The sequence below is a fragment of the Patagioenas fasciata genome, chromosome 2 (genome assembly GCF_037038585.1).
Source record: "Patagioenas fasciata isolate bPatFas1 chromosome 2, bPatFas1.hap1, whole genome shotgun sequence".
Classification (NCBI taxonomy): Eukaryota; Metazoa; Chordata; class Aves; order Columbiformes; family Columbidae; genus Patagioenas; species Patagioenas fasciata.
In genome coordinates this window covers 114224770-114251869 of record NC_092521.1, presented here as the reverse complement: position 1 = coordinate 114251869, position 27100 = coordinate 114224770, and the positions used below count along the sequence as shown (strand labels likewise).

The following is a 27100-nucleotide window of genomic DNA, read 5'->3' as shown; positions in this document are numbered from 1 at the left end:
GTTGTGCCAATAAGCGCAACTCCTTGCCTAAACATGCTTGCCATGTGAATATTTTTTCCAAAAATATTATTTTCTTCATATTTCTCCCCTAGATGGAAGAAATTTGCTATGATGATCCAAGTGTTTACACTATTCTGTACCTACTATCACTAATTACTTCGGAGTCCACCATTCACATACCAATATATGAGTTCTACCAGAATTTCTAGAAAAATATTGTTATTTTCATTTTCTTTTCCTTTTTCCATACGTGCTGAAAAGGCAACATGAATTTGTCACTCTCACATTTAAAGCAAAGCAAATATTCATCCCTAAATCATGGATACAATAACTTAGTCAAGCAGAAAACTTAGGAAAATATACCACAAATAAGAACTTATTATAACTGCTGCCAAAAATATGTCTATATATACCTACTACAAACACAATGCCCTATGCCTGAATACTGTTAGAAAACACTTTGTAGTTGGATTTCAGCAGCAGCTTATTATGTCCCAGTGTCACTTCATTCAGCTAAAATGTTGAACACTGTCTAGAGTTTGTCCTTCAGTCCCCAGGAAAGTCTCAGCAATTAAAGAAACAGATCTGGAAGCTATGTAGAAAGAACTTTTTCTTTTGGTTTGCAACTTTTTTTGGCAACATAGAGTGAAACACACTATTATTATAGAGAGAGTTTAATGAGTCACAAAAGTACGTTACTTATTGATAACATTTACCCCAGGCTTATCATTCCTGTCATTGTTCAATTTGAGGTCACACTCCATAGTGATTTTTCTTCTACCACAGCAAACAGCTATGCAATGATGATGAAATATTAATCATTAAATATTCTTCTGTATTGTTTGTGCGTAACACTATACAGTTGATGTATTCCATGCAAGTTTCACTGACAGGTGAGATGCATCCACTACAACGGGCTTTTACGTTTAAAGACTCAAGGATGCTCCCTGTGATACATGCATTTAACTTTCCACAATTCTGTAAGGAAATACTATACCAAACTTAACTCTAAGAGAGGCATAGTGAATTAAAATCTAGTGAAACAGAAATCCTTAAAGATTAAATAAAAGGGAGCCAAGATTTCATTCCCTTTCTTTGTGCAGTAGAAATAAGTGAGTTTCATAAACAAAAACAAAAAAAAAAAAACACCCAAGAAGTTTCACAAGAAAACTCTGTCCTTAAAAAAAAGATCTTTTTAACACAGTGTTGCAAAGTGGTTCAGCTTTCTGAGATTCATATAATTATTTCAATGGTCGAAAACATACACATTTAGATTTCTCCAAAGCACATGTTCACAGTATTATAGGGAAATAAAAATAAGACATAATAATTAATAAGAGTCTGGAATTGCACCAATGAAGCTTTTGCTCAAAGACTTGTTTCAGTAGCAATAGACACTAAATGTCAGGCAAGTCAGAAGCTTAGCAAAGACTGAGCAATTTTGGAACTAAAAGTTGCTTAGACTACATCAAGGCCTCAGTTCAACAAGATACTTAGTCTGAAGAATAATTCAGTCATTCCATTTCAATGTACCAGTCACTTGCTTGAATGCATATGCCTATATATCCTGCTGAAATGGGTTTGCTTATTGCTTTTTAAATAAATTATGAAGGAAAAGCCCTTCTGGTTCCCTTCGGTTTCCTTCCCTGAGTTAGGTACGTTGTTGATAGACAAATGAGCCAGCCAAAAAGAATTAGTAGCAGTAGTAGTATCATCATCATACAAATAAACTTATATTGACCACGTCAAAGTAAATATTTCAGTGCTTTGTGTTATGTATAAACACACTTAGCTGAGTGAACTCTGTGGCCTTTTGCCCCTTTCATAATAACTCTCTGATGAATTCAGGAGCCTTAAAAGATTATTCTATTTCTACTGTCGCATGAAACTGCTACAGACAGTCCCAGGACTACTGTGCTTCTCCCTTACCGGCTCAGTTCATTGTCTCTCGTCTCTCCAAAGATGTACTCTCACTAAGAAGGCACTATTCAAAAAAATCTTTCAGCATATATATATTATGTCCTTAAAAAAGAACACAAATCATTTATCTACCTGTGCCTTTACAGTCGTTAAGCAAACCAGTTAACTATAAGCATAAAAAAGATATCCTAACTGAACATTTCTACAGACATCATATTCCCTAGAAAAAAAACATTTTTAACAAAGTAAGTCCATTTCTCTAAATTCATCTGTAATTCAAGACTCAGTTAGGACCTCACTGCTAGAGACACTTCTTGCATTACAAATATCTATAGTACAATCAATCACTCAAAATTAAGTTTGGGTACATCTGTATTACATATTTGGTTAAGTATTTTTAAATCTATATTTAAAATTGCTTTCCTGGGGTGAGATGGGATCCACCCAAGGGCTCTAAGGGAGCTGGCAGAGGTGCTCACCAAGCCACTCTCCATCATTTGTCAGTAGTCCTGGCTAACCGTGGAGGTCCCAGTTGACTGGAAGTTGTCAAATGTGATGTCCATCTACAAGAAAGGCCTGAAGAAGGATCCATGGAATTACAGGCCTGTCAGTCTGACCTTGCCGCCAGGAAAGGTCACGGAACTGATCATACTGAGTGCCATCATGCAGCACACAGAGGACAACCCAGCAATCAGGTCCAGGCAACATGGATTTACAAAAGACAGGTCATGTTTGTAGACCCATTTCTGTTCTCCTTTAAGAAACAATCCTTAAAAGTAATCTTTGGACTGGCAACATTGAAGTAGGTGCAATACAATGACACAGACACCTCCCTGTTCATTTTCTTGCAGAGACAGATCTGTGCATCCTAAATATGTACTATCAAATATCTAAAGTGTTTCTTTATTTCACATATATAAAGGGAACACACACTTCAACATTCCTTTCTGGTGTTACTGTTTATGGCCAAATCACATATTTGTGTTACATACTTACTTAAATCAGAACAAAAAGAGAGCTGCATTAAGGTCTGAAAAGTTATACTCTTCTTATGATGGAATCAGACAGATGGGAAACAAGATATTAAAAGCCACAAGGTGAGCAGACAAAGAAAAGAGACAGAATTTCAAAAGATTTTTTTTCAAGATAGCACATCAAACAATTTATTACAATGAGTTCACTGAGTCAATCAATCATTTACGTGCAAGTTCAACAAGTGTATATGAATTACAAAAGACAGGTAACTGGAAAGAGGAGAAAATAGCATTTTAATTATATTCTTCACTTTCTTCTTCTTCCAATTTTGTGTCTGCTTTCCTGCCATGTATCTTAACAAGGCTGTGGCTCTTAGCCAAGCTAATTTTTTTTTATCATTCTGTGTTTACTTTTTCTTAAAGTAGGCATGTACACTGTCTTTTAGGAATTTTGAGATGCAAGCATTTTACAGCAGCACAGATTACTTATTTTATGCTATACTACTGAACTAGTAACCCAAATACTTATTTATAACTCTGTAGGAAATGTCATCCTGGAAAATTTCAGTGCAAAGGCCAATGATCTTCCACTTACACCTTTTCTGTACTTCTGGTGACATGGAAAAAAGATGTTAAAATTTTTCTCATGGAAAGGTAAGACTACAATCCTCACTGGGTGTACACTAAACAAAGCCCTCTTAAAAATCACTGATCCTGTGCTGGTACTTACCTACTGACCAGTTCTACTGTTTCACGTTTTCCCTTTTCCATGTTGCAATAAATAGCTTGTCACTAATAAATCAACATCTGAGTTTGACTAATTTTGCTTTTGCAATTACCCTCATTGTGCTTCTCATTTTCATATTTGTACTGAAGTTGCTTCCATGGACATGTGCAGGGAGTGACCCTCAGCTCTTGCTTCTTGACTGTTTATTTCACTTAAAAAAAAAAACAACACTTCTGTGCTTGCCACAACATGCAGATCGCCTCCTGATTAAGATTCAGTTAGTATTAACAACAGCAAAGATTGATGCAACTAAGAGATGTAGGACTCAAAATTTCAAAAACATATTATTCTGCACAGAGTTCCAAGAGAAAGTAAATGTTAAGTGGACTCCTGTATCTCTTTAGTGTCTGCTTAAAAAACAAACAAACAAATAACAAAAAAACCCACAAAACACCACCACCAGTACATTCAAATGAATTTTAGGTGAAGGATCAGAAATAAAAATCCTGACCATAGAATCCATTAGACAGCACTGGTGTGAAAGAGGAAAAAAAAAGAAAATTTAAGTGAGGTCTGGTCGAAGAAAGCAGCATTTTAAAATGAAGAATAAATTACATTTTCTTGATTAAAATAAAATACTAATAAAGTTTTTCTGAATGTGTAGAAAAAAAATACTACTATAATACAACCACTGGAAAATTTCCTGTTTCAGCTTCATAATAGCACAGGAACAGTTCTAAGGAATCTATCACTTTACAAAAGAAAAAAACCCAACAACCTATTAAACAGAATAACCACATTTAAAACAAAAAAAAAACCACAACCTCCAAAGTTAGTCTGTATACTCTGTGTAAGATCTTGGTGCACTTACATACAAACCTTACTCATATGATCCTATACAATTTTTCTATTGAACTTTTGACTCATTTAATTAGTAAGTACTTACTGAATATTTACTTTTAACTTATTTGGGAATACACAGCCCAAATACTCCACTGAATCTCCTAGAGAGCCCTACCAGGTTTCATGCACATCAGATGTCATACACATTGCTCCTTCTGCCACCTTGAGTTCCTTTCAAAAGACACTTCCCTGAAACAAGGGTAATTCATCTGCCAGATTTCAAGTTTCCACTACCAAGAACGAAGGCACTGAGTTTCTCAAGGGGGGTGGAGGAAAAAGCCCATCAACGTATTTTCCCATAACTTGTTCCTGGAAACAGATGAATCATTTTAATAGTAGCTTTGAAAACAAATCTCTTTTTGGCAATTCCATGACATGGAAAATTCAGCCAAAACAGTTAAAACTTTGGCAAAGTTGTAAAAACTAAAATCAGACTCTGATAACAGACACATCAGACAACCTTAACTATAAATGACACTTCTACAATCATTTACTCAAATCTCCACCTTCTCTGAAGAATATGTATCCACCAAAATATTAAACGCATTACACTCTGTATTTTCACACAGTTTTACTAAGTCCAGGTAAAATTCAACTTACGAAAAGTTTCTTCTGCTACATTCCACAGGGGTTTTTTTAATACTATAACACGTTTTTTTATATTATTCCATAATTATAGCCTTTCCCACCAAGAACCTATGTATTTAATATTAATTACAACTTATTTGGTTTTTAACTCTATGTAATGATGCCTGGTTGTATTTCATTGACTGTTTGGAAAATAGCACAAATCAAGTTCTCAGAGTGGCTTCTATTCATGAGAAGAACTGCAAGCATACTTGCAAAACATAGAACAATTTGCATTTAAAAACAGCAGTTATATTTGACAGTTGAGAATGAAAAGAGTAAAACATACAAATAAAATCAAGACAAATAGATTTTGGTCAAATGAAAATCCATTATCTGTGGCAACAGGCATCGGAATTAACTCTTGCAATTTTTTCTTATTATTTGTAATAGTGTAGGATTCAGAGGCTTCACTTTGGCTGCTACATACATTTAATGAAGGATTTCATTGTTTTACTTAATTAGTAATAAAGATAGTTTTCTATGGAAAATAAGCTGTATTAAGGCACTTTTCACTTTTTATTTTATTATTAGAAACAGTACCATTTTCAATGAAAACAGGCATACACGTAACGATTTACAGCACTCATCTTTTTGTCTGCACATTTATCAGCATTAATACTTGCACAGAAAAAAAAAAAATTGTGTGTTTGTCTGCTCCTGATAATGTCTTTTTCATCTTATCTGTGGAGAACTGTCCCTCCACAAAAATAATAGTATTTCATCAGCTTGTGCTGCAGCAGTGCAAGCAGGCAGATTTTTAGCTTTTTTTTGTTTGATACACAGGAAGGCACGTACAGAAATGAGCCGTGTCTGCTTGGTTGGATGGGAAACATGCAAATATTCCACCCCTACTATCTCAGTCAAATCTCCTCTGGCCGTAACAGGATTATCTCCGCAGAACAACCCCGGCATCAGCTGTAACACTGAAAGATCTCTGGATGCTGCCCATTAAGTACTAATGTGCTAATGCACTACAGGGATGACACAAGAAACAAGTCCATGCAATTGAACAAAATATTTGAAATTGGAAGTTTTACAATGCACAAGATTCTGTGCCTCTGCAGTGTTAATGAACACCCACCATTTGGTCACCCCCAGTGCTTTTTTGAGCACTTTAATGCTCTCCACAATGCAGATGTGGTTCGTTACTGAGCTGTTAAACAGCACACAAGTCAGAGAAACATAGTCCAAAGTTCTATTTGATTTGAGAAATAAATGGGTTAGTATTGCCAGTGAGTCTGAAGTCAAACTATGGTGCTTCTGCCTGATAACGCATTTTGTATAGTGACAACAAATTTCCAAATGATTCTCCGAAGAAGGAAGTATTTCCTTAATCAATCTTCAAAAACTATTCAAATAATGTCACCAAAAAAAAAGGTTAAAGATTAAGTTTGAATGAAAATAATGTCACATAATTGTATATCAGAGAAATCTAGTACTGCAAATATTAATTCCAAAGAAGGCAAAGCATTTTTACAAATAACTGAACTCTGACTTTTAGATAGAGTACAATGGATACCTGGTTTTGAAGTCCTAAACCAGAGTCTGAACACTTTTTTTTTTTTTTTATAGCTTTCACTATAATATCATACATAACTAATGAATTACCACTTCTGGTCTAATCACAAGTCACTACCCTTTAAAGTCTGCAATTTAACTGATGAGTCAGAAGCAATATAGTGCTGAATAATACAGAGAAAGAGTCACAGCAGCACAACTTCATGAGAACAAACACAAATCATTAGCCCAAATTTGTTTCAGCATTATAATTTATGGAACAGGTGATGTAAAGAACAATTTACAGATGTCGAGGGTTAAGATTCAGGGTGACAATCAAACCCTGGCAGATTATTGTTAACCTTCTCTCCCCCCCACTTCCCCCTCTTTTGCCCCTCCCTCTCCCCCCTTCCCACTCAGGACAGGCGATCGGGAGGGAAAGAAGGACAGAGAGAAGAGAGTTGGAAAAATTAAAGATGTTTTACTAATGCTACTAATAAGAATAGAGAAAATAATACAAAATATACAAAACCAATCTTGTAAGTCTCAGAAACTGCAGAGCCAGCACCCAAAGTCCTGGATTAGACTCTGTAGCCAACCAGAGCTGGATTCAGTCTGTCACTAGGCCTCTGTTCACAGGGACAACCAGCAAGGTCCTCTCCTAATGTTGGCCATGAGGAAAAGAGGGAAAAGGGAAAAAAGGGGCTGAGATCCTCGTGATCTCCACTTTTATATGAAGTATTCACGTGAATGGAATGTTATACACCATTGGTCAGTCTCTCGGTCACCAGTTTCTCGTTGCCCCTCTCGCGAGATGTCCATCCATACTTATCAATAAGTTTGCATTCCATTGCTAGGTTTAACCAAAACATGTGTTGGGTTCTCCAGGAAAATGCAGCTAAGATGAAGGCTTTAGCTGACAGGTAAATTCACTAAAAGAGAAACTTGTTTTTAACAAAACCAGGACAACAGAGAAACTTCAGTCAGAGCTATATTAGGCAATCAAACCCAGCAGCATTAAATCGATAGCTAGCATTCCATCAGCATCCTCAAAAATGACATATTTGTAAAGGTTTACTGGACTTCCAGAGGTTCAACAACACACAGAAATTTAAAATTTTCAATGACATAAAATTGAAACCTCTTCCATCAAGTTACAGCCCTTCTCCCTGCCATTTACATAAATAGTGCATAGGTGTTGAAAGGCCCTATCCATATTTAAGCTATTACAGAACAACTTCTGAACTCTTACATGAGATTAGAGGGAGGGATAAGTATTTGGGATACACTAAAAGTGCAGATTCTGCTACCAACTGCTTAAAAAAAATCCCCATTATCTTGAACTACCCTGGTTATTACACTTGGTATGATCCTGAAATACAATCTGTGGTTAATAAATTACAACAAACATCTCAATTCCATTTGCAGAATCACACCCTTATTCTAAAGTAATCTAAATAATAAACTCATTGAAAGAAATATCTTCGTCTTCAAACTCTCTTCCATATCCACTCCAGATAGCCATTTTATTTTTCCTATGTATTAAAAGGGCATATTTTTCCTATCTCTTTCCTAGTCTTTCTCTAATTGATGACAGAGGTAGCTCAACACAGAAAAATGGAGCTGCAAAACATTCAGGCTTAGTTTCATTAGCACAAGAACAATAGTAGCAAAGACAAAAAGGCACAGAATGTACTGTCAGATAGCAGCTAAAGAAAAAATTCCCTTGCAGTCTGGGTATGTACTCTGTTGACAGAGTAAAGAAAGCCACTAAATAAGTCCAAGATTCATTTGGAATATGATCTACCATTGACTTTTTGCATAACTAATCATTAGAAATCACAACACACATTCCACAGAGTCCAATATTAAATTGAGTTACTGTCATGCTAGTATGGTCTTTTGGTCTATTCAATAAAATTCTGGCTACTTAAAACCCCAAGGGATAGTTCTGTTCCTAGTTATACTGATGTCCTCAATGGAAATTATCAGGAATAGTAGCCAAGAAAAGTGTTTAATGCACAGTATACATTTGAAGAAATGTTCACATTAATTCAGATTTTATCTTTCCATATGAGAGCTATGCAGTGAAAAAGACAATGTCTCCATACAGTACATACACAATTTTTCATCATGACAGAGATTAAGAATACAATGTTTTGCAAAGATGATGCTTGTGAAAAAGAACTCCTTATTCAAACCATATCCGAAACAAGACAACTGTGTAACAGTCCTCCTAAGCCGGCCTCCAAAATCACCAGCAGCAATGACCTCTAAAAGAACAGATTTTCCTTCTATATTCAGTCAACTCACAACTCTCAGTTAGCAAGCAGAGAAGCAACAAGATACAGTCAAAACACCTAAACAGTATTTGAGTTCCAAGATTGATATTTCTTCCTAACTTACTGCTTAGGGATCCTGTGATGCCACATTTATCCTACAGGCAGTATGTAATTGTTACCAGTTTCAGCCACACTCGGTAATTTGTAAAAGACATATCATGACAGTCGTAATAGAGAGCACTAAAAGCACTTAAACTAGATAAGCCTTAAACACAATCATCTCAGGAAAAAGAGACACAGAAATAAAAACTAATAGTTTCTAAACCTCATCATCATCTCAGTAAACTACATGCCAAACTGAAGCACATACATGGAATACAGAAAATAATTTATATATCTATTTGCTAAGTTTTTCTAGGGCCACTTCAAAATGTTGAGAAGATTTCGAGTTTGCTATGGCAAATACAAACTAAAACATAGTAATCAGAAGCAGAAAAGTGTCTGATGAACAATCATATAATACAAACAATATTAACCACATTATTCTGTCTGTGGAATTTGGGAAAAAATACACTCCAAAATTGCAGAAATGTTAAATGTAAAATATTTCTTGCAGATTTTCAATCCAAGAGAAACCAACTTATTACAGTATTTGTTGGAGCCTGGTAGTAATTAAATACAGGAAGGATATTAAAACTTCCAAGAGATTTTTTTTTTAAACCACAACAGAAGAAAAGGCACAATTGCATAATTGGAACCAAATCCAAAGACCACTTCCTTCTTATTTACTAGCATCATTTAAAGGACACTATTTAGATGCTGACGCTGAAAGTCCTGGAGCTGGCAACTGTAAATCATCTAAAAGCCAAACGTTTCAAAGGAATTCTATGACATGGGTTAAAAGTTTGTAGATGAGAGATATAGAAAGTTAGTGCTCACTGCAAAACCACATCCTAGCAGTCACCGTATCTCTCAATAAAAACCTAGAATTCTATTTTGTTGTGGGGCAAGAAATTCTCTTTGGTAGTAATAAGCCACTATAAAGCTATAGGACAAAAACATTTGATATACAGAATTTGAAAGAAAGATGTCTTTTTAAGATATTCTAAAAAGAACATATCTTTAGAGCACAGGATTTTGCTTATTGCTTGGCTCTACATGGACAAATTAAATACTAAACAAACTTGCCAGTTATTGGGATATTTCTTTAACAAGCTTCAGATCATTTTCATTGGCAGTTGAATTCAGTTCAATGCTCTTTGTCATTAGCCTATCTGTGCAGGAAATTAATATCAAAAGAACCATCCAGGCCCTCCTCCCAACCCAAAAAATATTTTACCATCCTCTTACCTTTCTATAAGGCATGCAGAAAAGTGACTGCACAGACATAGATGGACAAGTTGCATGCTAGTGTTTTTGCTATAAAATAAACCAAGCGGTTTGCATAGATTTCTAATTATTTAACTGCTTTCACCTGTTGTTGCTGTGTGTTTTTTTGTTTTGTTTTTTTACCTTTCTGACATGGTCAAAGCCATCAATGCTGCCCAATGAAGACATATGTATAGGCCAGCTTCACAATTCTCAGTTCAGATGAAGAGATGGACAGAAGGCCCAAACATGCTCCTGTATTAGCTCAGTGCATGAAATACTGACAAAACCCAAAAGTTTCATACAGGTCCCAGCTATCTTAACACTATTAAAGGGAGGATAACATTGACCTTTTTTTCCTTTCCCCCTCAGAGAAAACAAGATTCCTTTTTTCCTCATTAAAAATCACTGCACTCCAGTGAAACTCACACTGAAGGAAAAGTTATCACAATGCATCTGTTTGACCTCTAGATCCTACCATTAATCAACTGCAACAAGAACCCAACAAACTAAGAGTCTAGAACTTTAGACTCCTTATTGTTTTGGCAGCATCCATGAGAGACTTGAAAAGGCTATTCTTTTCAAACATTCATCACACAAGGAAGAACTAGCTTTAGATATCTCAGCTTGGTATGTAAACCTATAATCCCTGTGAAAGCATGGATCTTTCAAGAACCTGATTGTATCACAGTGATGATCTAACTTCCTTTTAAAGAAAAAACATTACCACCAGAAGTACTGCAAGAGTAATTACGTTTTTTACATTAATTTTTAGATTTGTGCTACCTTTTCTTAGTACACTCACCCTTAAAGTAACCATCAGTTTTGCAAAAAGAAAGAAGGTGAACCAGGAAAACCAGATGTTCTCAGAGAGACTCAGCTGTTAGTTACCTTATTTTTATTGCCTTCATTTTAACATGTTGTTAAATGGGATTGATCACATGAGTTTAGTTTTGGTACATCAGCACTTCATCCATGCATGTTTTTTCCAATTTAATAAATGTTCTTGTTACAGTCTTGGGCCAACACTAATTCAGAGCGAAGTGATAGTGTTATCTAAAACAAAGAAGCTGTTTTCTGAATAATAGTTTATAATCATACTCTGTTCCAAAATACAACTTCAGTGTAATTTATCCAACACTGAAGTAAATAAAACCATTTGTTTTGCAATAAGAGCATGCATGTAAGGAGTTACTTCTTGGTAACTTTTACGTAACTATAATTTGATAACAAACATGGAATGAGTTAATGTTTTAAAAAAAAAAAGTCACTAAACTGTCACTTCACCGTTTAGTATTCAGCTAAGCACACACAAGTCAAACACCACATATCATGCTTTGTTCACTAACATCTATCCGAGTCTTCACTCCCTTTCCTGTATATGCCAGTGAGTGGCCTAAAGGATGATGACATAGACTTCAGATGGAAATTTTGCAATATGAGAATACATTTGTGCATAGCCAATGCTATCCTAACCAAGGAAAAGGATTCTAAAGACAAATGAGATGACAAAGTAAGGTGAAATAAGAGAAGAGAGTTATAGCAACATTTAATTTTAACTCTTCTTACTTTCAGCATTTGATAAAATATCAAATAATCATCAAGAAAACTCCATTAAGAAAAGCCAAAAGCAGTGGAACAAGGAATCAAAAAATAACATAATTACTCTGGAAATTAATATAAACTACAGGAAGTCCTTTTAATAAAATTAGAAACTAAAAAGATCAAGAAGCAGCTGCCATAATATAAAACACTATGATACCTTAAACAAAAAAATAATTCTATATATACACAAAATATTTAACAAGAGCTCAACATACATTTAAAATATTTTTCTAAACGGCTTATTACATATTTCAAATACAGATGCAACATTTACAAATGTGATGAAGACTTCAGTCGTTACAAACACTTCTGAAACAAATGACAAATCCTCTGTTGATTTAAGCCAGGGCTTACTCTCCTTTCCAGATCTGATTTCAGTAGGTATTTAAACAAGTGCAGTAGGTAGTAAAACAAGAGCATCTTCAATTGTTAGTCTCAATCATTATTATCATACTATATGTGGGAAAGAACCTTCAGAGGTCATCTGGTCCAACCTCCTGTTCACACCAGGGGCAGCTTTTTGCACACTGGGCACTCCCTAATCTCTTAAATGTACTGACAAGTATAATGTGAAGAATAATACAATTTAATAAAGACAAAAATAGTGAAGTATTATAGTAGGTTTGATTAGTACTGCATAGTTTTTATGTATGTTCTAAAACATACACAAAAATTCCTATGCACCACATACCCAGTTGCTACCAGCAGATATCAACATCAGCAAGACAATTTATCACCCCATCACACACAGCTCATACCAACATCACTTTCTTTCTGTGAATTAAATCATAGTACCAATGGTGCTTAAATGCTCAAAGACAATTTTAAGTTCTCATTGTTCGTGGTATATGGTATACCTTTCACGAGCAAAACATCTTTGCATTCACTATTTTGATGACATTTATCTTTCATGTACCTTGAAAAAATGCTGTATCTTCAAGCTTACATTCTTCTTTCCTTCCCAGAGGCAAAAGGCAGACCTCTTGGACTTCATTACTTTGACACTTGAGTGATACTTCATTACTCTTGGTGATCTCTTCATGAGTAATTAAGTCACTCTGGTAGTTATATCATCCAGTGCAAAGGCCTCCTTTCCAACAGTGGTTTCACAATTTATGCATGTCTATCTCAAATTATCTACTACAACCATTACTTGCAATCTCAGGGATTTTATGAACTTTGATTAACCCATGTTTTCAAATAACATGGAGGTCCTCTGTAAAAAGTGAAAACCAAATGTAATGCAGTAGTAACTAGAACCACATCACATAAAATGGTCACTACCAGAGTGGCAGAATAAGGAAACTGCAATTAATGTCATTATTATTGTTGTCATTAGTTGTACTAATTTGCATTAATTTCCATCAAAATGGTATTCTCAGGTTCAAACATCTACACAACTGAAAGCAATTATTTTAAAACTCCTACCTGAGATGACAAGAGATTGCAGTCAATGTGCAGTCCTTTCCCTGTCTTATACCTCTGAAGCAAACCAGCCATAATTGCTCCGTATGTATACAACCCAGTAGCAAGGTCTGTCATGGCTACTCCTGCTCTAACTGGCTCACCATCCTAAAGAAAACAGCCCAAAACAAGACAAAACAAAACACAGGACCACAAAAACAACAACAAAAAAAGAGGGAAAACATTACTTTTTGTTATAGTACAATCTACACAAGAGTCATACAAGTAAGTTTTTACATGCCTCTGCATTGCAAACTACAAGAAATAAGAGTATCTCTGAGTGAGCTGAAGTATGAAAACTACCATTGAAACCCAGATATTTTTACAGTATCTACACAATACTGTATTTCGCAACGCTGCAGACTGCAAATGGTGAATGATTTATTATGCTACCTTTTCCCCTAATAACATAATGCTTCAGATCACCAAGGCAAAAAAGAAAAAAAAATACTGTTAGAGACAAGAGAATCCAGTGAAAACTCAATTTGATTAAGACTAGAAGCCAAAGGTCTAAATGATTTCCACAGGATGCTGACCCAGGTGCATGTCTGCTTGAAAGGCAGAATCTTATTGCTTTGTTCTCACTCTCTTCTTCCTTCTCTCTGGCCCTCCCTCAGCCCAGTATCAGTTTGGCATTTCCCAGTATACACACGCCAGGTTTCTAGTGGGAAAAGAAAAACAACTTTGCTTTGTTTACACATGTACACATTACACATGTAAGTACATGCAAAGTCTTGACCTTCTGACCAATAATCACTGGAAAGTTGGTGATTCAAATATCGTTTTTCATTGTGTCATCCCTTTTTCTGGCATTACGGGAAGACTCTTCATTTTACATCATGTGCTTCAGAACTTCCCTAATCGTTGGCATGAAATACAGTCCCTCTGCACCAACGGCAAAATAAATTTCTGATTTCAAGTCAAGGTAGGCTTTTACCACAGAAGCTTAAAAGCACCACTTCTGAGACATTCTCCCATCTCCTACTCTGAGAAGTTTGAGGTTGGATGCTCAGATTCTGACAGCAATTGCCTGCCCTGAAGCACAGTCCATGAACAGCAGTATAAAGCTAATGGGACTGTTTCAGAGTTTCCGCACCTAAGTCTATCATAAGCCAACCTAAAATCAGTAAAGTCAATAAATAATAACTGCTTGTCAAAGTTCCCATAAATGCCTTTAAACTTTTCTAGCATAAATTCAATAAAATTGAATTTACAGAACTACTTTAATTAGCCATGTCAAAACTGCTAAGCGTAATCATATCTTAAGATTGCAAGAGTTATCTTTATTGATAATTATTAAAAAAAAGTGCACTGGCTTCACATAAATTTCAAACTTTTCTTTACCTTTTCTTTTTCTTTTGCACTCCAACAGGATTTACATTAATTCTGATACCGAGTCATATAGAAGTTAAAAAATATTTTAAGAAAAATAATATTAGACTGCATCACCTGTTGCATTAATAGGTCAGTTCTGGGATAAAAGGCTGTAGTACATTATTTTCTGTGTAAGATGAAAAATCTGCTCTTCTATTCGTATCATAAAAGTGACTGAAAAAATATAACATCTGTATCAAATATGACAACATTTTTTAAAAAAGTCTCAGTTGCTGTCATTCAAACTGCAGTAATGATTAGTCTGTGGCTATCTATAGCCTAGATATGAAGGATGATGTATAAACCACACATCGTTAAGGTGAACACTGCTTTAGGAAGTACTTCTTTTATGAAGAATCTCTTATTTCTTCCTTCTCTGCACTCTACGCTACTTCAACTTCCCCATGGAAAGGGTAAATCAAAGGTTCCATCTCTTTATCACTCTCCTTGTACCCAGCTCTGGGGAAAAACAGGAAAGGAAAATCTTTATACGTGTAAGCCTGCTGAGAAAACTTATTAGCATATGTGAAGGTTTTTGCTCCTCAGAGCTATCATTGAGAAACACAAATTAAAAATAAATATTTCTACCATATTATCTGCTGCAAGTTCTCAGTTTGTTAAATTGTTCTTTCTTCATTACAACAAAGACACTGAGATGAGAAGAAATCAAAAAGACTAGATTTTGCAAATAGATGTGCAGCAACATCCTTAGTTCAAAACACTTCCCACTGTTTTCAAAGTGCCATTAATTTCACCCTTGACAAAGAAAACTACACTTCAAAGATATGAAAATCAGGATTATTTTAGTAGATTGTTACATAAGAATTTATCTTCTCAAGCCTCAATTCTGGCACTTTCTTCATCAAGTACTGAACTAGCTAATGCTTTAAAGCAAACACTCCCTTTGCACCAGTAAAAAGTTCACCTTTATTTGCAAAAATCCTTTCACAATTTCCCCTCATACAGCACTCCTACAAACTACTAGCACTATACTGCTATATTATTTTTAAGACATTGGCTTTACTTAATCCTAACACTCCACAACCTATAATTCTGCAGCAGTCTACATAATTTCTACTTTTCCTTAGTCTTTCTACCAAGATCCATGAGCAGCTGCCATTTTTCACACTTTAATCAGCTTCTCATGTCTACCTGCAAAATAAACCAGTCTTTCTGTGACAGAATATACAGCTCTAAGTACTGTGAAATGGGTTCATTCAGGTTTTCATCTCTATCCTGCAGAACAAGGGATATGAAGCTACTTTACATGAAGGATAAAGCTTCACACACTCAGAAATACCTTCCTTCATTGGTAAAATCTCTCATCACAATCAGAGTTTGACGGGACAGCTGTACTTTTGTGTAGCTAGCATTATACTAGTTCCTTGAGCAAAGGATCTATACAGTACCTTTCATTCAAGCAAGCTACTTTTAAACAAACACCACTACCACCACCCCTGCCAGCAAAAAGTTATATATAATTGTTCTGGTAGAAGGACAAAACGTAGCCCTAGTTAGGGAGAAAGTGCTTTAAGCAAACAAAGCTGCCATGGAGGGTCAAGGGCTGCGTTGAATCCTAATTAAGGGCAGCACCAGGATATTCCCTTTCCTCGTTTGGAAAGATGCAGATTCAGTCCAGTAGAGCAGACCTTTCCTTCTGTCACTGCACATTGCTCAATCTTACCACCAGTTTATACTTTTATTCCTAATTTTTGCTGTTTGCTAAATTCCTTACAATTTGTCAACACATTCTGGGCCCAGAGATAGCCACAACACATCTTGGAAACTTCCTTTCCCCAAGTCTTTTCTTTGCCCTTGGACATAATTTCTCTTCCCAAACTTACATCAGTAAAATAAAAACAAACCATTAAAAATTGAAATTGTTCTGAAATGACATACTTAATAAAAATGTTTTAAGTCCAGTAGTCTTTACAGATGGGAAATAACTGCTGATGCTAATATGAACCAGCAATGGTTATATTTTTCAACAGCTCTGAGCTATACACCACGTGCACTCTTGTTGCAGTTGGTTTGGTTCTAAGCTGAAAAAGGGTCCCTCTGGTATTGTAGATCCCAATCATGTCTCACTGTTTCATGTTCAGTAAAACAAAAGCATTTCTTCAGTAAGAAAGAAAGTTTACTGAAGAGACTGCACCACCATAAAGATACCCAGAATACTGAAAATTGCGTGCAATAATCCTGCTGGAGATGGAAGGGGATTTGTATGCAAAATGGTTTTTATTTAATTTCAAGTTGTTGCCTTAATGAGTCATAGAAATTTTCAAAGGAATATTCATCTGGCACTGATGTATCGGAACATATTAAGTAAAAGCTTTCTATTCATCAAATATGAAACTTGTATGTGGTGTTAAACCAGGAAATATCTATAAATTATGTCATCCAAGACAATAAAAGTGTCAGTGTAAACTCTGTCCTTTTAGTATATTCAAATTTATTTAAAAAAAAAAAAAAAAGAGTATGTGGCCTGAAGGATCTACTTTTGTTCAAAATGAGTTTGGGGTACAGGTTTACACAAAACAGATTCCTCGCTTATTGCTTGTAAATTCTCTTAAACACGCTAGAATTTCAAATTTCACAGGTGTCATACATTTCTAATACAGAAGTAATCAAGTACATGCGTAAGAGCTTGAATTCCATGCAGGTTTTCTGCACATGAAAACATGGTTTAGAGAAAGCATTCTACTGAATGTGTTTTGTACAATGAACAAAACCACCACTGGCACAAATGCGGTTTTTTGTGCCTGTAACTTTGCAATATTGCAAAAGTTTGATTTTAAGGTTCAGAACTTTGCTCAAAAGCATTTCAAAGTAATCAGCATCAGGTCATTTCAGTAACAAGTATTTCTTAGAGAAAAAAAAAAAGCAATTCATTCAGAATTTCTTTATGCAGGAATCTTCTCTCAGATCTTAAAAAATCAGAGGTATAAGGTATATGATCATGTCTCCCACTCAAGAGGTTTATACTGTTTGCCAAATGTGGTATTATTGTGTATCTTTGATGCATTCCACATTTGTATCACAGTATCTTTATCTCCATAATAAAAAGATAACTTGGATAAAATACACACATATTAGTCAAACTTCCATCCTTTCCACTGTGTTCTCTTCACTGCCTCAAAAGTAAGTGTTACATGAAATATAAAGTACTGGAGAACATGAATGCTACATGTATGACAGACTTAAAGAAGGTCTAAGTTTTGCTCAAAATCCTGTGCTGGTAATATACTGATTTCATGTTTTAATATTAAGACTTTACTGACTGAAGGCACAGCCTCAATACCCAATAAAGTCATGTGATCTGCAACAGTAAATTGCTTTCTGAGACATTAAAACAGAAGCCAGATAGTTGTACCAAACTAAAATTCACAACATGAAACCTCTCTAAGCTTAAATGGCATGTGTATTGCTATTAGTTCTATCCATTTAAAAAACGACACATACAGAACATAATTTAAGTGTTCTATTATTAAAATGCTTTGTGAGGAGCTTTAAATATGTATTAACATGCCCCAAAATTAAGCACCTCAGTGATATATGTAGAGGTTTTGTTGCTGCTGCTCAAATTCCTTATAATTTGTCTACTGTGTCAGCAGACACCTTTAAGACTATCCTGCACGCACATTTGATGGCTTGTTTACTGAAGGGAAGTTTCCACAGAGCACTGTTATACCGATGTTATTATGCTGATTATCTATAGCTATTCCAATGCAATACAAACCCAACATTATCTGTTATAATTTTTTCTCCATATCGTAAGACTGGCATTTTCAATTTTAAGGAAAAAAAAAAATAAACATACTCTAGTTTACTAGGGTATGCTTCAAATTGTCATGTTACTTTTAGTATATGTATTCCGTGTCATCTGGGCAACAAATAATTCAATGTTTAACATAAAAAAACAGCATGAAAAAGTAAGATTCTTTTTTCTTCAAATGTAGAACATGGAAGATTTTACTATTAGTAATACATTGTTATTTTAAAGTTACTTTCAAACAAGAATACAGTATGATTTTAAAGCCACTTGAGTAAACTTACACTACAACAACAAAGGCAAACTTCTGCTTCTTTGGAGTCATTGGTCACTTAGGTCTTTGAAACAAAAATGTTTCTCTATACATCAGAAAATGGTTTTGAGATATTGATGAAATAAGCCATGACCAATTTCAAATAAAGAAAAATAAGAAGCAAGTTTTAGCATGTTTATTTTAATCATGCAAGAGAATGACTAAGTTTGAATGAGTTGTTAAAAGCCCCCCCATGAACAGACGGAACTGTTAATAACCATGATTAAATTATTCCTATGATACATCGCCTCAAATCCTTGTGAGGCAATGAGAACATCTAGATTTCCAGTATAAATATTAATACAACCTTTTATTAAAATCTATCTTCATAATGGCCACTGAAGAGTATTCCTCTGATAATACAACTTACAGGTACTTATTTAGTAAAAGACTTGTATATCCTGTTATTCACATATCAATGCAAAACTTTACAAGAGTCTTGGTTTTTTCAATTTTTCAACATACTTTCCTTTATTCATGTGGTGCTAACACCACTTGCCACCTTCTAATAGTTTATATTGCCATTTGATTTTCTTTGGTACATTTTGAGGTGCGCATGAAGTTTCTGGCACTGTATTGGAAGTACTAACCTTCGCTCTACAGACACCAGAGTCAGAATGTAAAGATTACTTACACTACAGTTACTGTGATCAGTCATTGGTTTATGTATATGTGCATTATACATTTGAAGAGAAGTATCTGTAAGGAACACACTCACCTTGATGTCGTCTTGTATTCTGAGATGGGGTATCCTATGGGTACGTGCCGTGGTTTAACCCGAGCTAGCAATACAACCACGATAGCCACTCACTCACCCCCTTTGCCACTCCACCCAACAGGGAAAAGAACCAAAAGGAAAGGGAGACACTTGGATTGAGATAAACACAGTTTAACAAAATAAAATAGTAAGACACTACCAGTAAATATATATATAAAATAGAAATAAAAGATACTCAAGGCAATTCCTCATGAACACGCTGAGCAGCCAGTCCCAGGATAACAGCACCTGGTCCCAAAGTCGATCCCAGAGAGTGAAAGAGAAGAAAAAAGGGCAGAAAGGCCAGAGGTCTCTGCAAAATGGCAAAAACCAGACTAAATGTCCTGCACCAAAAACTCCTCTGGCTCTGACAAAAAAGAGCAAAGATAAGAAAGAGACCAAACCAAAAGGTCCCAACTCTCCTTAAATACAAAGTATGACACTAATTGGATGGAATACTCTTACTGATCAGTCTGGATGTCAGTCAAGCTCTGCCCCATCCATGCATCCCTTCCCAGCTGCCTCACACCTGTGGGCAGAGCTCAGAGTGTCCTTGGCTCTCACACCACAGCAATTAAAAACATTAGCTCTGTGTTATGTCTTGTTCTCAAACTAAGTCCAAATAATGAGTGTGCTAGCTATGGAAAAGTTTCTAACTGCATGAAGAAAATTAAGCCCTTTTCAGTCAAACCAGCACAGTACATATCATTAATATGGCAGCAATGAGCAGACAGCCTTAGGACACCAGGGACAGCATGTTTCAGTTTCCTCAGTCAAGCAATGCTTGACCTTTTTTTGTTTGTTGTTTTTGTTTGGTTGGTTGGTTTTGTTTTTGCTAATGGAAAGAAGGACTCTGAAAAAATAATTGCCACAGAGTTCTGATGTTTGCCATTGTTCTCAGTATAAAACAAGTCTATTTGCAGACTATCAGTCCTACAGTAGAGTTACGTCCAGATCAGGCATGGTTAGCTTTCAACAACCTACTCAACCACAAATATCTGACACTTGAGTACAGAAACTTGATGAACTACTGGTTTACCTAAGGCATGCAATTGTCATACTCTAAAGATCTGCACTGCTGCTTCCAGAGTATCAGGACCACCACCACAGATGACTATCTAGTGTTTATGAAGCATAGAACAGACTTGTAAGACTACGACACTTGAGAAGCGACATGTAGAGACCACATTCCCTGCATATTTAGGTGATTCAAGACAACTTAGGTAAATGGTTATTTGACTAGCACTTTTCTGAGCTCAAGACACACATTCTAGGTATCCCTGGAATACAGATACCAAACTACCTCTCTAACACTTCCTGCACTAGTTCAGCTACTAAAGATCTTGGACATCAATGGGAACAGCAGCACAATCTTTTCCAGAACAGAACCACAGAATGGTTGGGGTTGGAAGGGACCTCTGGAGATCATCTAGTCCAACCCACCTGCTAAAGCAGGTTCACCCAGAGCAGATCACTCAGGAATGTGTCCAGGTGGGGTGTGAATGTCTTCAGAGAAGGAGACTCCACAACCTCTCTGAGCAGCCTGTTCCAGTGCTCTGGCACCATCAAGGTAAAGAAGTTTTTCCTCATACTCAGATGGAACCTGCTGTGCTTCAGTGTGTGCCCTTTGCCCCTCATCCTGTCACTGGGCATCACTGAAAGGATTCTGGTCCCATCCTCTTGACATCCAGCCCTGAGATATTTATAAACATAGAGGAGATCCCCTCTCAGCCTTCTCTTCTCCAGGCTACACAGACCCAGCTCTCTCAGTCTCTCCTTATAAGAAAGGTGCTCTAGTCCCTTCATCATCTTCATAGCCCAAACCACTAATGGCATCTCTCTACTCATTTTCAGGCAGGATGATTGAAAAGACAGTTTGTCAGAGTTATCTAGATGGCTTCACAATTCCTTCTTCTAAAGAAGGAATACCAATACCAAAGCATGGGTGAGATTTCCCACACATGCAGGGTTCCATCATCCAGGTGGCAACAATGTGTCTGTTACAGCTCTTGAAGTGATTACAAGTGGCCAGAACAGGCTAGCATAAACTCTCAGTTTATCCACTGGAAATTTAGGATACCATTTTTCTTCCATTTGCTGTTTCTTGGGCATTGACTTTGCCTGGATTTAAATACCTGAAGGACATAAACACTACAATTTTCTTAGATTACCAGAGATAAGACCTCTTGTTGGACTCAGGAGGGCATGCATAACAGATGTGTTAGCACAGGCTAATTTGCTCCATGCAGCATCAAGTTTTAGTATATGGTACCAAGATTTTATTAACATACCTCATGACCTGTGATATGCATAAGACCAGAAATGGCAGCTGCAATGGAGTCATATCCACCTCTCTGAACCATTGGACCAGTCTGACCATAACCTAAAACAGGAGAGAACAATTAGTAACTCAATCAAGGACAAGTACAACATAAACACATATTACTATTTAAGTACAAAAAGGAACCAACTAGCATTTCTCTTCAGCTTTTGTTCATAGATTGTCTAGATTGTACAAGCAATGAATGCTATTGTATTCTATTTATTCCTGCACATATTTAATAGTAAACAGTTGGATTTGTCCTGTGCAGGTTGATGTGTTTCATCTTAATTCTAGTCAGCCTCCTGGCCCTGCTATGTTTCATTCAATTTGGGTGGAATTCCTTTTTCAATTTGCTGGGTAAGCTGAGGTGGGATTCAGATGTAATTTCAAAGGCTCTGTGGTATCTCTACAGGTCTCCTGCTGCTGTCCAACAAGGCCCATGTTGCCTGTATTGTATTGCCACTCTGCCATAAAGATATCTTGCAAATGATACTAAAATCATTACACCCTGGTTTAGACACATGAATTGCTCCCCTCTTACTTCTCTTACTTTATTTCATATCTAAGCAGCACTATCTTCAAAATAAAACACTTCACAACAGAGGGCAAGGCTGGTCCTTCTGTGAGTACACACAATGTGTTTGCAAAGAGTTAGTAACAATGAAATGCAAAATCCAAGAAACTTTTACAGAACTACATAAATACAGTTTTGTTCAGGTATAGATTTAACTTGGAATTAACAGCTGTAGCCAGAAGAATGCTCTCTTGCTTTTCCCTGCTTTATTTCCTCATTCTCTCCCAACAACAACCACAAAATCTTCTAGTCAAGAATGTCTTGCAGGATCAAATTAAGAGGTTACAAACAAAAATATCAATCCTATTCCCCTACCAGGGATTACTGCCTGTCAGTCACAGCATAACCTCATAATTTAGGGCTGAAGTTGGAGGCAGTTCATGTACTGGACCTATAAAATATAATTACTTTAAGTGGCCAGACAGCCAAGTCTGGTTCTTTGTTATGGAATCAGTGACCACCAACACAGAGAGGACAAGTCAACAGGGAAGGAGCAAAATGTTTGATTGCTATTATTAGACCTAATAGAAACTGTCAGAGCCCTTAAGAATCAGATTAAACACTCTCTCATCCTCCTCCTCAAAGAAGGAGAAAATTAAAAAGCTCTTCTCACGCTTTCTTTTCCCTTTTCAGATATCTCTAGGAGAAACCCCCTGATTACAGGAGCAAACAGTCAAGAGAAATTCATCACAGACAAGATTCCTAGTTTGGTTGGTACTTTTAAGGCAATGTTTCTGTATTACTCTCAGCTGTGAGGGCAGTACTGAAAAAAACATATAAACATATACAACAAGATAAAACTTCCTGAATCTCCTAATTCCTTTTAATTATTCTCCCAGAATTATCTTCTCTATATACAGACAGTCTAGTAGACGTGACAGTCTAAACAACGGCTTCGTTGACTGCAGCACACTATTAAAAATCATTCCTCACTGGGGTAATCTTCCTCAGTTCCTCCACTTGGATGAATGATGTTAAGTAAAAAATTCATAAATGACCTCTACTGTACAGTACAAGAGAATAATGATCACTTCAAACTGGAGTTATAGCACTTTTGTCACTCCAATTAATATTTAGTAAATCATACCAAGTAAAACAATAACCCGTAGCCATACTGATTATACCACAAACTGCCTTAATTACCTGATATTCTCCTCAAGACACCAGACCCACATCACACAAAGCTGAGGAGGAACTAAAGTTCTACACTCAGTGTCACAGAGAAGATCATGATACTACAGCCAGCACACTGACTTTATCAATGTAGACTCAAAAAACATCTTTGAAGTTTCACCACTTTTCTTATGGTCAAATCTGTATCTTACTGACTTCACTACTCAAAAGAGAGAACAAAAAAAAAAAACCACAAACAACCTACCAGTTTACCCAGCTTTATTCCAAACCATGTATCTGACAACAGCTGACTGTGAAACCCTAAAGAGCAACTGGTGACCATTCCTTTCATATTTGCACACTTCAGTTTATAGAAAACAGCATTTTCTTTTTCAAAAATAACAGGAAAAGCAAATAAAATATTGTGGATCCACCCAAGAATGCTTTGGAGGCCTCTTGGCATATACAATTTTCTCACTGGAATGAACTATAGCGTTAAAACAATTTAAATGTGTGGGGCCATTTAAAAAAAAAATCTTGCTCAATTAAAAAAACCCCACACAACTCAAAACAACTTTATTGAATAGTGAAAAGCACATTGAAATAAGAAAGAAGTTATGTACTGGCCTCAATTATTAACAAAGACATCTGAACACATTTACTCACACAAATGTTTTCATAAACAGAAAACATCTGAAAATTAAGCATTTAGTATGTAAATACAACAACTATAAAATGCTTTGCAATTGTCTTCTGGTAAGGACAAACATTGATTCCTCATACACTGTATTAAAAAATGTGATGAGAAAAAAGTCATGCATTTTTCTAATGGTATTTTAGAAATACTGGTTTTTTTAAGTCGTTTTCACACATTACAACAGCCTGGTTTCAGAATAGTAGTTATTATTTAATAGTTTTCTGGTTAAAATTAGAGGTTCTAAGGAGTATTTAATTAGTTTTCACAGGCTACAACAGATTAAAAAGAAAAAAAAAAAAGACAAAACAAAAAACATAATTCTGCTTTTGATCTGAATTCTGAATTGACAAAGCTAGTGTGGGGACTAAAGCACCAGAAACGGTTTGCCCCAGGAATGGCAGACACATAAAACGTCTGGAAGAAGAGGTAGCCACCTAACTGTAAGAGTTAAGTAACAATTTGATATTACTACAAATGAAAGATCTCATTATTCAGATAAAAATCAAAGGCTGAACATTATTATTCTAGCAAACTACACAGGTCAATGGAGCAACCCAGTGCAGATGTTTTAGAAATAACTATGAACACAAATACAAAAAGTTTGAAGGAGATCAAAAACTTATATTCAGAAAACTTTCAACCTGGTACACAGATCTCACTATAACTAATATATACATACGTGTATATTTATATACATATGTGTATACATGTGTGTACAGATACATATAAAAATATATAAAACAACTTCTTAAAGATAAAAAAAATGCCGCCCAAACTTTATTTGTCCAAATACCCTGCGTTCCCTCTCATTTAAATTCAGCATGTAAAAGGGTAGATTTGCGATCATACATGCTTAACCCTAAATACAGAGATATTGATTTGAAGGGTGGGCTGTTCTGTGGAGGAGGAACTGGCTGAGTGGTTGCATTCAAAGAGCAGTGGTCAATGGCGCAATGTCTGGATGGACACCAGTGACAACAGGGGTCCCTCAGGGGTTCATACTGGAACCAGTACAGTTTAACATCTTCATCAGTGACACAGACAGCAGGATCAAGTGCACCCTCAGCAAGTTTGCACATGACACCAAGCTGATTGGAGCAGCTGACCCACCTGAGGGATGGGATGCCATCCAGAGGGACCTGGACAAGCTGGAGCAGTGGGCCCACGTGAATCTCATGAGGTTCAACAAGGCCAAGTGCAAAGTCCTGCACCTGGGTCAGGGCAACCCCCAGTATCAATACAGGCTGGGGGATGCAGGGATGGAGAGCAGCCCTGCAGAAAAGGACTTGGGGATCCTGTTGGATGAAAGACTGGACATGAGACAGCAATGTGTGCTTGCAGCCCAGAAGGCAAATCGTATCTTCGGCTGCACCAAAAGGAACATGATCAGCAGGTCAAGGGAGGTGATTCTGCCCCTCTGCTCTGCTCTGGTGAGACCCCACCTAGAATCCTGTGTCCAGCTCTAGAGCCCTCAGCACAGGAAAGACATGGACCTGTTGGAGAGGGGTCAGAGGAGGCCACAAAAATGATCAGAGGGCTGGAACACCTCTGCTGTGAGGACAGGCTGAGAGAATTGGGGTTGTTAAACCTGGAGAAGGCTCTGGGGAGACCTTATTGCGGCCTTTCAGCACTTAAAGGGGCCTGTAAGAAAGATGGGGACAGACTTTTTAGAAGGGCATGTTATGATAGGACAAGGGGTAATTGATTTTAAACTAAAAGAGGGGAGATTCAGGCTAGACATGAGGAAGACATTTTTATTACAATGAGGGTGGTAAAATACTGGAACAGATTTCCCAGGAAGGTGGTAGATGCCCCATCCTTGGAGGCATCCAAGGCCAGGCTGGACAGAGCTCTGAGCAACCTGATCTAGTTGAAGACAGAATCACAGAATCATTTCAGTTGGAAGAGACCCTCAGGATCATCGAGTCCAATGATAACCTGACTCTAGCACTAAACCACATCCCTAAGAACCTTGCCTAAATGTCTTTTAAAAACCTCCAGGGATAGCAACTCCACCACTTCCCTGGGCAGCCTGTTACAGTGCCTGACAACCCTTTCTGTGAAGAATTTTTTCCTTATATCCAATCTGAACCTTCTGTGGTGCAACTTGAGGCCATTTCCTCTTGTCCTATCACTTGCTACTTGGGAGAAGAGACCAAAACCCTCCATGCTACAACCTCCTTTCAGGTAGTTGTAGACATCGATAAGGTCTCCCCTCAGCCTCCTTTTCTCCAGGCTAAACAGCCTCAGCTTCCTCAACCGCTCCTCATAAGACTTGTGCATATTGCAGGGGGGTTGGACTAGGTGACCTTTGAAGGTCACTTCCAACCCAAACTATTCTATGATTCTATGACTCTATGATAGGCTACTGTTTAGTATAATGTAGTTAGTGGCTTATCAAGTTTAGATACTACAGAAGATATATTAAGGTAAAAAGATAAATCCCCGTTGAACACAGAAAGAATAGACTTCACAGTTATGATGTCTGAAGACAAAACAAGACAACTGACTACACTGTTCCTCTGCCTGCCTTCTAATGGAGTTGTCTTCCTTACACTACACTAAATATTTAAGTAGTCTCTTTCTACCAGTGAAGAATTTATCTTAGTCCCTTAAATCCAGTTAATGCATTTTTATTTCAGGGAATAAGTCTCAGAGGGGAGACATAATTTAAAACTTAAATTAATAAAACTGAAAATTTTCTAAATCATTTCAGTTGGAGGGGGAGCTATATAGATGCCTAATTTCATGTAAGACTTTAGATCTGTATAAGTAATCTGGGGGAAAAAAAAAACAAAAAACCACAC

The 27100-nt window shown here is 36.5% G+C and overlaps 1 protein-coding gene across 9 annotated transcripts in view; it reads right to left on the bottom strand.

Moving 5' to 3' along the window:
• The window catches only part of SUGCT (succinyl-CoA:glutarate-CoA transferase), a 351481-nt gene that overhangs the window by 284096 nt on the left and 40285 nt on the right, over positions 1-27100 (bottom strand). For 8 of the 9 annotated variants that reach the window (XM_065831652.2, XM_071804768.1, XM_071804762.1 and 5 more), the window contains 2 exons: positions 21878-21969; positions 13335-13478 (listed from right to left, as the gene is read on the bottom strand). In XM_065831652.2, coding sequence (XP_065687724.1) covers positions 13335-13478; positions 21878-21969 — 236 coding nt within the window. The remainder of the gene's footprint in view (positions 1-13334; positions 13479-21877; positions 21970-27100) is intronic. The other variant, XM_071804763.1, reaches the window with a different exon arrangement.